This window comes from Aythya marila, assembly GCF_965140915.1.
Source record: "Aythya marila genome assembly, chromosome: 7".
NCBI classification, from domain to species: Eukaryota; Metazoa; Chordata; class Aves; order Anseriformes; family Anatidae; genus Aythya; species Aythya marila.
Window position 1 is genome coordinate 16898493 of NC_139048.1, and position 14500 is coordinate 16912992.

At 36.3% G+C, this 14500-nt stretch overlaps 1 protein-coding gene across 5 annotated transcripts in view; it reads left to right on the forward strand.

The window, feature by feature from the left end:
• Positions 1-14500, forward strand: part of PLCE1 (phospholipase C epsilon 1) — a 159672-nt gene that overhangs the window by 132212 nt on the left and 12960 nt on the right. For all 5 annotated transcript variants that reach the window (XM_082764218.1, XM_082764222.1, XM_082764221.1 and 2 more), the window contains 9 exons: positions 339-446; positions 890-1006; positions 1088-1246; positions 2269-2392; positions 5993-6117; positions 6797-6914; positions 11600-11731; positions 12949-13239; positions 14076-14239. In XM_082764218.1, coding sequence (XP_082620344.1) covers positions 339-446; positions 890-1006; positions 1088-1246; positions 2269-2392; positions 5993-6117; positions 6797-6914; positions 11600-11731; positions 12949-13239; positions 14076-14239 — 1338 coding nt within the window. The remainder of the gene's footprint in view (positions 1-338; positions 447-889; positions 1007-1087; positions 1247-2268; positions 2393-5992; positions 6118-6796; positions 6915-11599; positions 11732-12948; positions 13240-14075; positions 14240-14500) is intronic.

The window sequence follows — 14500 nt, forward strand, 5'->3', positions numbered from 1 at the left end:
AAATTTTTGTCTCCCTCTGGATATTATGCTATACCTTAATAATCCCTTCCTGCAGATACCATATGTTCCATAAAATACTGTGAGTTTCCAAGCTTTGTGGTACTTCTCCTATGAACTTAAATGCTTTCTTCATTTTCTTTCACTTTCTTCACTTTCTGCATAAATGCAGTTAGCCGGAGACTGTAGCTTCTGTGGACTGTGTTTACACTTTAGAGATTGCTCATTCCAGCTCTTTTTCTGGATCACTGGGCTTTCATTAGCTCTGCAATGCTCATCTTCTGCTTTGATGATATGAGTCTATGGTTTCTACATGCTCACACTGTTCAATTGCATTGTAGGTTCTCTTACAAGGCTGTAGAAGTGTAGAATTAGACTGCTGGGATGGCGATGATGGGATGCCTATCATTTATCATGGGCACACTTTAACTACTAAGATCTCTTTTAAGGTATGCTAGTAATTGCATATAAAGACAAAACAAAACAAAAATCTATACTTTTTTCTCTAATGAGATAAAAAAAAAAAATGTCTACAGGAAATACAAATCCTAATAGGCTAAATCCTAATAGGATATAAACTCTGTACTACATCAGATACGAACTCCTTAATTGTAAACATTATGGTTTTCAAATTAGTTTTTGTAGCAAATGTACTGTAATTTTTTTTTGTTTGTTTGTTTTGTTTTTGTATCAGCGTAACTATAAGTAGCTGTTATCAGTTCTGTTGTAACAAGATGCTAGGTTGATCTGGAGGATCCTATGAAAGCATATAGTGGATTCTTTCTTCTTAGAGGGGAAAACAAATGCCCCCCTTTCTCCCCTTTTAACTGAAGTAAGTTGACTGAATGCTGGAAACTAATCACGTTCTTTCAATGACCTTTCATTCTCATAGGAAGTAGTTGAAGCTATTGATCGGAACGCATTTATCACCTCTGACATGCCAATTATCATATCCATAGAAAACCACTGTTCATTACCTCAGCAGCGCAAGATGGCTGAAATTTTCAAGGTAGACCATAAATTGTGGTAAATTATTCTAAGCACAAGCCTTGGTACTCTTTCATAATACATTACATTCTTGATGTTTCAGAATGTATTTGGAGATAAGCTGGTAACAAAATTTTTATTTGAGAGCGACTTTTCTGATGACCCCATGCTTCCTTCACCTGGCCAACTGAAAAGAAAAATCCTGCTTAAAAACAAGAAGCTCAAAGCCCATCAAACACCAGTGGATATATTGAAACAAAAGGTACAGTTCTTTCTTAATAGGAAGCAGTGAGACATAACTATAGCTAGAAGTAATTCATTTGTATTTTAAGTTTGTACTGCAGAATTACCTAATGGATTATCATGCTTGGAAGACTCAGAGCGGATTACAACACTTGCAAATAAGTACACAGCATCACAAAATTTTAGTGTATTTTATTTTTATAAAACTTCATGATACTATGATTAGCACCACATGTTCTGTGTGATGAAAATAAATGAAGTTTCAGTCTGAGGCTATATATAACTTATACTGTTCATGCTTGCTGAGAAATAGTGAGATGCATCATGTGTGTGTATATATATAAAATACTCAAGTATACTCATATACATGTATATAAATGTATATGTGTAAATAATATGTTGTAATTTTTGATAGAATTTGGCTTTATTTCTTTTTTTGTATTCAAGCCAGGCAGATATTTCCATTTTTTCTTCCCTTTTGGTGGGGGATGCTGTTGTTCAGATAGACTGCAATTGGATCGACTCATTGCAAACTAATTGCTTTTACCCCAAACGTAAATACGTTTTAAAATAACAAATCTCAGGAGGCAAAAATAGGGATTTTTTTTCTTGAATTTTAGGGCTTTTCCTCACAGAAAATCTTCCCCATTTATATTGGCATGCTTGTATCAGAATAACTAAATCACACTGATTGTACCAGTATACGGACATTCTTCATCCTTAAAAAAAAGCTTAAAACTGATTCTAAAACAGTTTACCTCAGCCTGGGAAAAGGCAGTCTTGTTCTGAATAATGTGTAAAATGGACATTTCCCCAAATTAATTAGGATTCATATATCTGTGTTTTTCTACCAATACACAATTTCTTTGTTTTGAAGCACTTATAATGGCATGTTGGTTTGATCTTGATAATCTTACTTATTTCTCACTATATGTATTCAGTACTTTCATATAAACAAAATAAGATTCAAATACTGAAGAAAAGACTTTAGCTTTTTAAAAATACTTTCCAGTAATTTAATAAGTGTTTCTGTTGTGTTAGGCTCACCAGCTGGCACATATGCAAGCACAGGCTAGCAATGGTACTAGCAACCCTACAACTACTAATGAAGAGGAAGAAGATGAAGAGGATGAATATGACTATGACTATGAATCTCTCTCTGATGGTAACAATATATATTTATTGATTACAGTACTTTTGTTAGAGAACTATAGCAATAAGACATGCGAATATCATTCTAGTTCAGGAACAATATAGGTAAGTTGATCTTACTTTGTGATATGTACTAAATGTCCTAAGTGGCACTGTGGTGCAATAGTGAAAATAATTTGAATATATACAAAACGTGAATGTGAGTTTAATTCCAACCATCTGATGTTTTAACTGTGCAATGTATACTGAATTTTAGTCTTTATGGATTATTTTTATGTTCATTATAAATTATGCAAAAAATATTATCTTCATAGTGTACTTTATCTACATTTAGCTGTATTGTCTTTTTGAAGGAGTCGAGACACTTGAAAGTTCAAGGTTCGCAACAGGCTTAGTCCTTGCATCTGCCTGACTGCCATTAATCTAAGACGCAGATTCTTCAAAACCCTCTGTTGTTGCTTTCCAATCACAGAGACCCCTGAAATACCTCTTTTAGTTCCGTTTTCAGCTGTTTGCTTCATGCATAAAGGTAGAGAAGCTTACTTACTGTATCTGGGCTTGTTCAAGTGAACAGGGAATAACAGTTTATATGAGTATTTGTCATGTTTTTGTTGGTAATTTTCAGATAATATATTAATGTAGATCAGTGCATTTGAACAATCATAGAATCACAGAATGGTTTAGGTTGGAAGGGACCTTGAAGATCATTTAATTACAACCCCCTGCCATGGACACAGAGGGACAGCTCTGTGGCTTTAGAGACCAGGTTACTCGAAGACCCATCCAGCCTGGCCTTAAACACTTCCAGGGATGGGGCACCTGTGCCCAGTGCATCATCACCCTCCGAGCAAAGAATGTCCTCCTAACATCTAACATAAATATCCCCTCTTTTAGTTTAAAACTATTCCCCCTTTTCCTGTCACTATCTGCCTGTGTAAAAAGTTACTCTCCATCTTTTTCTAAGCCCCCTCTAAGTACTGAAAGGCTGCAGTGAGGTCTCCCTGGAGCCTTCTCTTCTTAAGGTTAAACATCCCCAGCTTTCTCAACCTGTCTTCATAGGAGAGGTGCTCCAGCCCTCTGATCATCCTTCTGGCCCTCCTCTGGACCTGCTCTAACAGGTCCTTCTTGTGCTGGGGTCCCCAAACCTGTATGCAATACTCAGGTGGGGCCTTGATGATACAATAGTGATGCCGCAAGTAATATCATTCTCTTTGGGATATTAAATGCTGCAACATTGTTAAATAATTCCAGATACGAGTCACAAAACTGACCAAATGGACAAAAATTTATAGATGTGCTTCAATGTAGACAAATATAAGGTAATACATAAGGTAATATATAAATATAAGTGGGAAAGAAAAACAAAACCTTGCTACATTATTCAAAATTCTACACTGGCCATAACTATTTGGGAGATCTTGGAGTGACTGAAAGTTCCCTGAAGTTCTCAGCTTGGTGTATGGTGGCAGCCATAATAGCCAATAAAATGTTGCTGATCATCAGGAAGTGTACTGAAAACAAAACATCTTTTTGCTTCTGTATAAAACCTTGGTTTGCCACAACTTGAGTTCTGTGCCCAGTTCTTGCCTACAGATACTGAGAAGGTTATTTTGGAGTAAGTAGGAGAGAATGGCAACCAAGAAAGTAAAGAGAATGGGACAGTGGTCTTGCAGGAGTCTGAAAAGGCTGGAATTCTTCAGGTGATAGAGAAGAGAACTGAGGGTTGATTTGGAGAATATTTATGAATGACAGAGCAGTGGATAAAAGGGAGTACAGCACTGTTACTCATGAGGTCTAGCAGGCTCTCAGTAAAGCAAGTAGATTGCTCTAAAAAGGGGTAAAAGAAAGTATCAGCAGGCCCAAATTTATTGGGCAAATTTATGGACAGGATTATAAGTAAAAGTTATAAGTAGAAATGTACAGTCCAACATCCCTAATATTCAGCAGTTGTGGATGTTGGGGTGGTCCAAGGCAAATAGACCATACATGGTGCTCTCTTTAAACAGCATCTTCTGTTTCTACTGTCTGAAACAGAATATCTGAAGCTGTTGGTGTGATGAAGTTGAGCATGTTCTCCTAGCTCCTAGGTTCACTTATTGAACCATGAAGTCTTATACATACCTATTTAACTTATAGATGTCATGTTCAAAGTTGTGAGGCTTGAGCATACCTTGCAGCACAGTTGGTCTCTTTACTTACTTCTGTGTTAATGATTTTAAAAAATTATCAAAAAATAATGAACACAAGATCTGATCCTTGCTGTCTAAGGGATACCAGAATTATTCATGCTAATAGAAAAATTACAGTTTAATTCTGGTGCTACCTGCACTTATGTTTTGCTAGAAAGTAGGCCTAGCTGCCTATCTGAGTATTCTTGTGTGGGGCAGGGTGGAGAAAGCATAGATGAAAATTGCCATGAAAAACTTGGATGTTAACATGTTTGCAAGGAAAATATTGCAAGCCAACCACAGTAGGTAATGTTTGAGCAATGTTCTAGGTAAGAGATTTGAAATATCTGAATCTAGCAAGAAACATTCACAGCGTGCAAAACATGAAGGAATCTGAGGCATGATCTACTGCCTTATTAGAATTATTATTCTTTGGGATCTTTATGTTGGTATTTTGACAAAACTAATCTAATAGTCTGTAAACCTTCTAAAAGATTTTCAGTTTTATATTTCTCACTGATCCATTAGATTTGTGTAAGGCTAGTAGTTTTACAACTGACACTTAATTTTCATTTCTCTGGCTGTAAATCTTAATTTCCTTTACTCTTATTCCCTCTCTGACTCCGTTTCCCTGTAGCTGATGTCCTTAATGCTTCTCCTGCTCCTAACAGCCAGGAAGGTAAAGGCCATTTGGTTGAGCATTTTAACTGCATGAAATCGGCACTGCATCTCCAGCCTGTTAAAAATGACCATGTGAAAATGTGGTTTCTACTTTATATTAAAAATGTAATCAGATACTTTTATATTGCATTGTTAACTGGTCAGGAACTGGTAGAAGGCTGCATGTGTGACACTGGTTATGCAAAGAAGGAATATGGTCAAAGCATCAGCAATATCAGGAATAAAATAAAACCATTCCTTTTGTGACAGTTACAATATCTTGATCCAGAAAGACTAATTAGCTGGTGTATTATTCTCTGATAAATATGCAGCTATGAAGATGAATTCCTATAGATGTAAAAAAATATTTTTGCATGGTGAATGTAAAGAGGAGAAAGCCAAAACGTGCCGTGCAAAGACATATACATATTTGATGTGGTTACTTGTTTGGACCAGCAATTCTTTGTTGTTTGGGGATAGAAGTTGTTTTCAGAAAGCAAGCTTGAAGAAGAAATTTTAATTCATTAAATTATTTTTTAAGCATCTTCTGAGCACAAAAGGATGGGCTTTTAAAAAGCGCAACATATTAACCAAAGCTAAGCATTAAAATTTTTAAGTAGAAAGTTACTACTAAAAGAGAATGCTTTGACCAGTAAATGCATTATTCTAGCATCTGATTATTGAGATAAAATTCATGGCACTATCCACAGATACTGTTAAATCAACTTAAATTTCCAGTTGAAATTGTTTGGCTTTATGTTTATTAAAATTCCATTAATTTTTAGATAACATTCTTGAAGACCGACCTGAGAATAAATTATCATGTGACAAACTGCAGTTTGAGTATAATGAAGAGACTGCCAAAAGAATAAAGAAGGCTGATTGTGCTACTTACAGTAATAAAGGAAAGGTAGTTCTGCTTTTTTCCCCCTTCCCACTTTGTGTTATAATCAACTTTAACGGGATTTGCACAGCTTAGATAACTGAGATATCAGATGATAAATGCACTTTAATGAAGACAAATAGTAGAAGGCATGGAAACACAGCAGAGAAAATAAATTAAATAGAATAAACATTCAACATACCGTTCAAGTAAAGTGTTTAAAGGTTATTGGATGTATAGGACATTTGGCTGAAAATTTAGTTGTTGGTGCTATCAATAACAGTCAATAAAGAACTCATTCGACACTAAATTCTGAAGGTTATTGAGATATCTGTGTTCTATTGACACTGACAGAACTGAAAATTTCATCTGAATATTTAGCGTCTTTATGTTTCTAAATAATATAAAATGTTCTACTATGATACCAAATAGCCACATTACTATTTATTAGCCAAACCACTGTGTTGCTGTAGTTGTAGCTTCTGCTAAAAAGTTTTGTTTTGTTTTTTCCTAAATGTGCAGCTATGACTCTCACTGAGGCTTCTGCACGCTGTCCCAGTGTCAGTGACAGGAATTGATGCATAAACCGGAGATCTGTTAGGTGAAGACAGCAAACTATATAGGAAGAAGGACATAAGTAAGATATGCCAGAGTACTTCCATATGCAGTAATTTTATTTTTGTATGTTATTGGTTTTGTCACCTAGGTTTACGATATGGAACTGGGTGAAGAATTCTACCTTCCACAAAATAAGAAGGAAAGCAGACAGATAGCCCCAGAGCTATCAGATCTCGTCATTTACTGTCAAGCTGTAAAGTTCCCAGGTAAGTACTTCTCTGTTTTACTGTATTAAACTTCCTAACTCTTTGAGATACTATATTTATGTTTTGAATTGCTTAGCACAAGCTTTTTTAAATGTAAGTAGTTGAGGATCTTTTTTTTCTTGATGATTTGGTAATCTACAAAATAATAGCTTCTAGCTGAGAAGGTATATACTTAAACCTATCATGGGAAGATATAATGCTTGCTGTATTAAAATGTTTACAAAATGGAAATTTCCCAGTCTTCACAACTTAGACAACTGCTTCATTACGGCATGACAGATGAAAGAAAGCCTTATTGTAAGAGCTCTGAATTTCCATGTAAAGAGGTACTAAATTAGGAAGGAAAATATTCTTAAAACCTTGCATGAAGAGCTTGTCACATTCTTTAAGTGATCTCATTTAGTGAGATCTCATTCACTTTTACCTACAATCTGCATTTTCTGTCCTTTCCTAAGTGGATAGGAAGGGAGCCATTTGTTGAGGTATTGCAGAAAGCTCAAACCTTTTGAAGTTCCTTAGATTTTCTGACCACTGGGCTGAAGAAGCCAGTGGGGATAGCTCCAGGAAGACAGAAGACAAAGCAGCCTTTTCATGGGGTGGGCAAGAGCAGCTGACTGTGCACTCACACACATACCCCCAAACACACACACACTATGTGGAAAGAGTTAAGGAAATAAGAGTGTCTTATTTTATAGGGTAGGAAAAATAATGTCTGCAAAGCAGAAGGAGAGGGAGTAACTGAAGAGATTCCTGATAGTTACTTATACAGTACTGAAACATGAGGTTGAGTGTGTTTTGGCTCATACTTTGTACATAAATACTTTTAAATTGAGATTTTATTGTTTATTGAAGTGTTTAATGTTTTGAATGAAAAATCTGCATTTTAATGGAATGATTCTCTGTGGAAAAGTTAGCAATTCTGCCAAATCATGATCTTATACAAATAGAACTATAATCAGATTAGAGAAGCTAGCCAAACATAAAATAGTGTCAAATAGGCAAGATAAACATGCTGAAAAATGGAGAGACATTCTTTTATTATCTTTTATAACTTTAAGAATTGTAGGTGTTACTTGTAACAATAATGACTTCTAAAAATTCAAATTTGATACTCTTTAATGAAGTCTACAATAAGATATCTTTCAAATAAAATATTTTCTTTTAAAGAATGATATTCAAGATTAAACAGAGATAATTTACGTTGTTCCAAGTATTTTGACACACAAAGAAGTTATGATCTGTGATAACTTTAAAATATATCGAGTTTTTAACATAAGTTCAGTTACAAACAGAAATATTTGCTCTCTATATCAGATTTCTTCTGGCTTTAAAGGGCACATGAATAGAGAAAAAAATTGAGTTCAGAAGAAAATTAGTTCTGTTCACAGATGAACACATGAAGCTACAGGAATTAGTTTTCCAACAAACTCGTGTATGTTTCCCCCTTTGAGACAAATACTACCTTCTCTGCAACACATGTAGATATCAAAGACCACCATGCTACTGATTTGATTCCTCTGCTCAGCTGGAGGTCACAGACACAGCGAATAACTCTCTTCACTCCCCTACCTCAATATTGTCCATTAATAATGACAACCAGGTGGGTGTATCCATGATTATGTAGGTCTATTGATGAGTTTCCTTCCCCAGCTCACAAAATGCAGGACTTTTGGAGATAGAGAGGGCAGGATCATTGTCTCAGTGGCTGACCAACTGTGTGAATACTTTATTTGTCCTGTCACCATATACTTCTATTCTGTGTTTACGGTTGTCTATGTCTGTGAGCGTTATTATTTGTGACTATAAAATGAGACAAGGACCATTATGTTCACTAAGCCGAGCCTACTGAGTAACATGGACTTCCCAAAGTGCTCCCTGGTTGAAACAGAATTTATCATGTAGAGAAAAAACATTTCTTGTTTATACAGTTCCATTGAAGCTATCAGCATAGTTTTATGAAGTACATGTAGACGTGCCATAAAGATTGAGACCTGAAAATTTACAGCTGTGGGCTTGACTTCAATAGAACAGAGATCAGTGTATCCTCTTTGTGATTTATATTTGTAGACGAAATATAGGTATAAAGCCAGACAGTCTTTAGGCAGGTGTGAATTGATGGGAGTACGTGAAGATCATTTTCTGAGTCACAGTTAGACAAATTACAGTGTACTCTTTTATATTTTATATAAAAGTACATCATGGGTCTCTAAGAGCATCTCTGGTATTCTGGTAAGGAGGAACCCACCACTGCTCTTGGTGTTTCAGTGGTATTTGACCTTTATGGTCCTTATTTAACTTCAATTTCAGTCTGTTGTGTATCAACATGCCATTATCTAAGAGAACTAGATAATGTTCTTAACATCTTTTGGGGTCACCCAAAATGAGGGCATTGAAGTATACCTGAGCACAGTATTGCTATAATTCATTTGCACATGGCTTGTTGGCTTGGTACTGAGGATTCCTATACAATGTGTAGAGAAAGCTAAGTACGTAAAAACAGGATCCACACAACCAAATGCAATGAGCAGAGAGTCACGTAAGGTAACCATCATAAAATTCAGATACCATCTCCACTGTATGAGACTATCTGCCAGTATGGTATCAATTTTGAAGAAATTAAGGTGAACATAAAAAATGGCACTGTACTGTAAAGTACTGTAAATTATTTTCAGGGTCTGCAAACCTGCAGACTAACTGGCTGCTCATTGGAAACACGTGGCGAGATAGTGACAATTACAGTTTGACCTGTTATTTGGCATGGTTAGAATAAGAAGGGCAAGGGGGTTTGCCGTCTTCTGAATTAAAATTCTAAAAGCAGTAGCGTAATATGCTTATGTCTAACAAGAGAGGCTTGTTACTAAATTCTGTAACCTGAAGGATATAGGGGTTGTAGGGAGATACGAAACATTTACTCTGTTATTGTGGTAGTATGATGGGATCTAAGTTAGTCCTGCTTTGACCAGGGGGTTGAACCAGATGATTTCCAGGTCCTTTCCAACCTCCATTATGCTCTGAATTTATGATTCTATGAATAGGTGATGCTATACTTGGGAGCCCACTTTAAATTGGAATGAAGAATGGAGCTTACATCTCGGAGGAGGCCAGTCACTTTCAAAGCATGCTCATGGGAAAGACTGAAAGAAAACTCCCAGCTGCAGCTTACCCTGTGGCCATCACATACAGTTCATTTAACCTTGATGTTTTGCATTGCAGTCTCTGGTGATTTATGAGATTAGTCTGTTTCCCCAGTGACAGTCTCCACAACAGGATTTTGAAACCTGGATCTTGAGTGCCAAATCCGTTTGATCCATTGAAAACTGGGATTAAATTATTCTGGAAGGACATAGTGCATAACTCCTCTTTCTTCTAGTCACTTCATATTCCTTGATCTCAGCTTCTACCATCTTCTATTGTTTATGTGTATGCTTTGGCCCAAAGAGACAGTAAGTCTCCAGCGCTGAAAACATTTATTCACATACTAAATTTTACTAACCCAAAGCAGTTCCATTGAAGCTATCAGCATAGTTTTATGAAGTACATGTAGACGTGCCATAAAGATTGAGACCTGAAAATTTACAGCTGTGGGCTTGACTTCAGTAGAACAGAGATCAGTGTATCCTCTTTGTGATTTATATTTGTAGACGAAATATAGGTATAAAGCCAGACAGTCTTTAGGCAGGTGTGAATTGATAGGAGTACATGAAGATCATTTTCTGAGTCACAGTTAGATAAATTAGTGTACTCTTTTATATTTTATATAAAAGTACATCATGGGTCTCTAAGAGCATCCCTCACCTCTTTTCTGTGTGTGTTAGAATGAGTATCACACATTTTGACTTGAAATTTAACTTTGGTCTGCCACAAGCTCTCTCAAAGTCAACAGAAATAAACTGACCTTGAAGGGAATGAAGTCTGTTTATTTCACAGCGATTTAGATCATGATTTTAATGATTATTTTGTTGGAATGTGTATACTTGAATAATAGCTATAGTAGAGCTTTCCAGCTCCACTTCTAGTATGTATTGGTCACTACATGCTTAATGGATTTCACACACCTACCATATTTCTCATCAGTGAAATACAAATAATTATTAAGATATCTCTCAAAACACCTTGAAGTTAAACTGTTTAACCAGCAGGCTTTTGGGGTTTTCCATTGCAGTATGTCTTTAAATCATATTTTTGCATTTATTTAATTGTGTAGCTACTGTATCCTAGATGAATACCGTGATATTCAATACTGTACAGATTTTCTGCTTCTGTAGAAAGGATATTTTTTGAAATTACTCTTAGGATGAATATATCGGGACTGTTATTACAGATTTTTTTTAGTATTAGTTAGGACATTTTGGCAATTTGAGGCACTTACAACTTTCTGAAACTAAAAAGTAAAATGAAGAAGTTATATCACAGAGATATAGGTGTATATCTGTCTGTATTGCTTCATATACATTATATAAACATTACATATACAAATATATATGTTATATGCTTATATAATATATAAAGGCATGTGTGTATTAAGGATGTTAAAATTAAATTATGGAGGAAAATACACTCCTTGCCCTGCTTACTATATAACAGGAGTATTCATGCCTCAAAAAAATAATGTAAAATGGGATGGAAAATGTCATGCCCTCTTGGTCATGTTTTTTGGCTCATTTATTTTACATTTATGGGAACAGGCTTGTCAACTCTAAACCCATCTGGCTCTAGCAGAGGAAAAGAAAGAAAAAGCAGGAAGTCCATTTTTGGCAACAATCCTGGCAGACTAAGCCCTGGGGAGTCAGCTACTCTTGCCAAAGCATCTGGAAAAGGTAAAGTTAGCATCTTCTTTCATCAGTCACGTGGAATGACTTTGTACCAGACCAAGTTGTTAAAGATCATATACTTTATAATGTGCAAGATATTGAACTCCTGAATGTTGTTTTTTTTGTTAGCACATCAGCTATTACAGTAACACTATTATAGCAAGTGTTGAGTGTATATTAGTGGAATGTTAGAACAGGATTAATTGGTCAGGAAAATAAGACCCTAATTTATAAAGGATTCAAAACCAACATATATTTTAAGTACTCTATCTTCAAGTTTGTATTTTAGGAGATACAAATGAGTATTTTTGAAGTACAAATGAAAGGCGGGACTATTGGGCTGGATCCCAAAAAGGATTTTTAGTGTCTGATGTAGGACTTAGTTACCTAAAATTCAGCCAAGTCCAAACATGTAATTGTGCAAACTCCTGTGTTCCACCTTAGAAATATTTAGACTCCACAGGTGAACTCCAATTTGTGAACTTGGGAATTGTACTTCTGCATATGAACAGATGTAAAGAAACACAAAGGAAAGTATAGAAAAGGTCCTGCAGCAGGGATTGAGCCCAGATGGCCTGCCTTTCATTTGAATGCTGTAGATGGAAAGTTACAGAGCCGTACCCTTCCTTGTGTTCATTTTTCTGGCCCAAAGAACATTGCATTTCTTTCAGCCCAAGTGCCTAACTGCAGCAGACAGGTTAGGTTCCCTCCAAGAAACCAGTACCTGCAAACGAAGAACTCTACTGCCTAATTCTTAAAGTCATAAGTATTTTGCTGGACTTGTCACCTAACTCTTAGGGCACTCTATAAACTGCCTGTTAGGAGACTTACCAGATGGCTTTCAATCTTGCCTCCCTTCCTAATGTAAAATGTAGAAATGAGGAGAATGGCACAGTGTCTCACAGAAGACCCTACAGCTGGGTAAGCATGTGATAGTTAGGGATGCAAATCCTACAGAGGCCAACCCTACAATCCCATGTTTAGACTTTAGTGCTCTAAATATTAAATCACAATATCGTTCTGATATTTAAACATTGTTTCCTCTCATGGATTGTTCTTACTGTACAGGAAGGAATGTGACATTTATACTCAATGGTATCATTTTCCAGGATCATCTTTTTCTACTATTTCCAAAGTATACGCAGACAGCTCGCTAGAAAACATTGAATTCTTAGAGTCTCTGCATCTGCAGCTGTGGCTTGAGGCTGTTGTTTATTTTCCAGGTCCTTTTGATGTGATGCGGCAGACATGGGAAGACCCTTGCTCTCCTTACAATTCTCCAGCTTCTCTCAGTGCTATCATAAGGACGCCCAAATGCTATCATATCTCCTCCCTGAACGAGAACGCTGCCAAGCGGCTGTGCCGGCGGTACTCCCAGAAGCTGATCCAGCACACCACGTGTCAGCTCCTCAGGACATACCCTGCTGCCACACGCATCGACTCCTCCAATCCCCATCCACTCATCTTCTGGCTCCACGGTGTACAGCTTGTGGCTCTTAACTACCAAACAGATGGTATGGGTACTGGAACACACAACTTTTTATACATTTTAAATATGAATTAGGTCCTTGGAGTGTGAAACTGCATTTGACCTTTGCCTGTTACCACAAGGTATCTGTCTGTGTTCCCCAGTGCAAGCAGCTTCATACAATGGCAGTCTAATTCTTAAGAGCAGCAATTCAGGAGCTTTATGCTAATGCAAGCATCTCCTGATACCACAGAAATGTTAGGACCAGCAACAACTGCAATTTTTATTCTATTGCTGAACGCTTTTTTTCCTCCCCCGATGTAAGTGGCTACTGTCCCCTTCTGATGATTTCAAATATAAAAAGGTAACTCAAGTATAAAAAGTATATATTATATATATATGTTCTGATAATTTCAAGTATAAGAAGGTAACAGTTCAGTAACTGTATTTGTGAGAAGTGCTGGATGCTGGTTTAATGTTGGTCAGAACATTTTTTTCTATCGCATGTTGTGTTCCCACACCTTTTCAAAGGCGGATCTGTTAAGTTGCCTACAAAGCTAAACAGATGGTGATTTTTCATTATATAGTTCATAGCAAATATCTAGATACTTCTTGGATTATTGGGTTTAGGTGGGTCCTACAGTTGGATAAAGACATCAGAAAGGGATAGAAGAGAATGAACTATTCTTACAGTTTTATGTAACTAAGGATTGGACAGATTGGGTACATAAACTACAGCTTTCTCTGAAAACCAAACAGGAATTGATAGTACTAAAATTGGAAATATCTCTCTATATATATTTAAAATGTGTTGTCTTCACTGTTACTGTTTTTCTATTGTACCATTGCTCTGTGTCAGTTTTGGCTGCCTTACTTTCACAGATCTTCCTCTGCAACTTAATGCAGCAATGTTTGAGGCTAATGGCGGCTGTGGATATGTTTTGAAACCTCCTGTTTTGTGGGATAAAAATTGCTCTATGTACCAGCAGTTTTGTCCGTTAGAAAGAGATCTTGATAATAAGGAGCCAGCTATATATTCTTTAACAGTAAGTACATTAAAAAGGAATTTCATACAGCTGAGTAGTTTTATAGGCAGTGTTTCACTACAGTCTTACGTTACAGTCATGCTTCTGTGTGAAAAGACTGAACCTTTAATTGTTGCATATACTTCTGAAGGCCAATATATGTAAAAGAAATTGAAGGGGGAAGCAGCAAATGGTCACCTTTATTTTGTTGTATTGGCTGCTTTGTATCCATAGTTACTTTCACTATTTCCTTCACAATGTTTGTCAAAATCCATTTTCTGT